Below are 2,716 nucleotides of genomic sequence, written 5' to 3'. Positions count from 1 at the left end.
TTATAAGCTCGTAATATTTTTTTGTATATAAATTATAAATACCTATATAAATTGAATTCCGAGCAGGTCTGTTGGTTATGTCTGCAAGTTGTGTGGATTCGTGACGGTTGTTTGATCGCATTGTAATTTTCTTTTCTTTATTTATTGAAGTTAAAATAGGTGAAAATGTCGATTGGAAAATCGATTAATGTCGATTTGTTAAAAGAACGTCAAAATGCTAGTTTCGACAGTGAAGAACTCGCCGCCGTGATTTGGCAGGGTGAAAATCAATTGCAAATGAAACGTTTCTTTGGTAAGGCGTCTGGATTTGCGTAACTGCCTTATGGATCCTTTGTAACATTTAGATTTTTGTTGTGAAAACTTGTTATATGTTTTAAATAATATATATAGACAATATAATGTATATATATATATCTTTAATCTTCCCCTACATTAAAAGGGAAGGAACGAAAATTATATATATAATTTTAAGACTTATGTTATCATTTTATTGATACTTAATTGGAAAATACGTGTTTCCAAAATTATATCAAGAGTGTATACAAGTACAGAGATCAGAGGTTGGCACAGAAAGTTCAAAGGACATGCAAAAATTTAACTAATTAACACTTATTTAAGTGTGGCATTTAAGTTATGGGCACTTAAAGTCCATAGGATGAACAAGTTTCGTACAATTTATTAAACTTTCTCTGATAAAAAGCAAATAAATTAGTGAAGTGAAATTTATGTTTAAAATTTAATAGAATACACGTTAGAAAATATATTCTACTATATGTTAGCATTGGTTCTATAAAATTGATTCAACTATGCTATTAATGATCATTTCTGCAATGCAAATCTGACCTCAAATGATCTGTCACCTCGTTCTACCGAAGTTTCAATGTAACACAAGATTGAGTCTGATAATGTAAAATGTAAATTATAATTAAAGTAATTAAGGTTCATAAAAAAAGCATGAATTTATTGCAATTACAAAATAACAGTGACTACTTCAAATTGCATGTAGGTTACTTATTAATAACTCTACGTATATGAACGTTATAAATGGCTCATAATGAATTGTTAGGAATTTTTTCAACAGATTATACTAACTTTTTATAACACATAAAATTAATGACTGTTAATAAAATTTTATTTAATTGATAACGCAAAAACATTAAATAAATTTTAAATTAGAAATGTTTTTTAAAAAATTTCTAAATAAGAGAGAGTAGAGAATACATGTATAAAATTATGTAGTAAAAAATATAGGGCAATAAGCATGTTACCATATAACTATTTTAACAAAAACTGTCTTTTATGTATATATAATTTTGTGAATATTTAAGAAAAGGAATTGCTATCAGATGCTGACGATCTTCATATTTATGAATATTTACCTTACGAGGACTTATACACTAAAGCATTAAATGATTGTATTAAAGCAGCAGAAAAACTGAAAAAATTGCAGAACAAATTGAATCCTGATGGCAATGAAATTTATCCGTAAGATTTAAAAAATTGTCACTTTACGATTATGTCTGTATTAAAATATTTATAGGGCTTTAATGTTAGGACCGCTGTCCGAATCTCTTATGCCGCTCGGCAATACATTCACAGTGCATATTGTAATGTTTACACCTGCTCTTAAGTCTCACGGTACTGATGAATTGTATCAGAAGTTTGGTAAGCGTGCAGATAACTTTGAGATTATTGGTACATATGCCCAAACTGAATTGGGACATGGTACCAATTTAAAAGGACTAGAAACTAGAGCCGATTATAATCGAAAAACAGATGAATTCATTTTAAACACTCCAACTTTGTCTTCATATAAATGGTGGCCAGGGGGTTGTAAGTAACTGATAGTTTAAAGTTCTTAATTTTTACTGTATATACTCAAAATGTTTTCTAGTGGGTCAGTCCGTCAATTATTGTATAGTTGTTGCTCAGCTTTATATTAATAATGAATCTAAAGGCATACAAATGTTTTTATTGCAAGTACGCGATGAAAAGACTCATATGCCTTTACCAGGTATTGATATTGGTGATATTGGTAAGAAAATTGGTTTCAATGGAGTTAACAACGGATTTTTGGGTCTTAAAAATGTTCGTATTCCGCGCACAAATATGTTGATGAAAAATTCGAAAGTATTATCTGATGGAACATTTATACAAAGTCCTAAAAGTCAATTAGCTTATTTGCCAATGGTATATGTACGCTGCGTGATTGTATTAAATACCAGCTATCATTTAGCACTCGCTGCAACTATAGCAACTCGTTACTCAGCCGTTAGACGTCAAAGTCCAATAAATCCTGAGTAAGTTTGAATACTTTCTACTGAAATCATTATTGCCAAATTAACTGATAATATTTGAAATATAGTGAACCTGAACCACAAATTTTAGACCATGTTACTCAGCAACATAAATTGTTTCCGGAAATAGCAACTGCTATTGCTTACAATTTATCGGCATCAAAACTAAATCAATATTTTCAAGATACCAGTGTTGCCATTAAGAAAAATGATTTTTCTCGTCTGGAGGAATTGCATGCATTGGCTTGCACATTGAAAGCTTCATCATCATATGATGCCACAGCTGGTATCGAGCGTTTACGGCTTGCCTGTGGAGGACATGGTTATCTTACTTCGTCTAATTTTGGAAATATATATGCCAAAATATCGGTTACTTGCACTTATGAAGGAGAAAATACTGTTTTATACTTGCAAGTGGG

The 2,716-nt window shown here is 30.4% G+C and overlaps 1 protein-coding gene across 1 annotated transcript; it reads left to right on the top strand.

The window, feature by feature from the left end:
* Window positions 1–165: 165 nt before the first annotated feature.
* On the top strand, window positions 166–2,696 carry LOC119665362 (probable peroxisomal acyl-coenzyme A oxidase 1; the record flags this gene model as incomplete). The annotated part of the gene is made up of 5 exons (XM_038074606.1): window positions 166–292; window positions 1,329–1,485; window positions 1,541–1,833; window positions 1,895–2,300; window positions 2,366–2,696. Coding segments are annotated over exons 1-5 (1,314 nt in total), but the record flags the coding sequence as incomplete, so codon positions are not given.
* Window positions 2,697–2,716: the final 20 nt, after the last annotated feature.

The sequence above is a fragment of the Teleopsis dalmanni genome, unplaced genomic scaffold (assembly GCF_002237135.1).
Source record: "Teleopsis dalmanni isolate 2A unplaced genomic scaffold, ASM223713v2 unscaffolded_contig_4698, whole genome shotgun sequence".
NCBI classification, from domain to species: Eukaryota; Metazoa; Arthropoda; class Insecta; order Diptera; family Diopsidae; genus Teleopsis; species Teleopsis dalmanni.
This window is presented reverse-complemented; position numbering and strand designations above follow the sequence as displayed.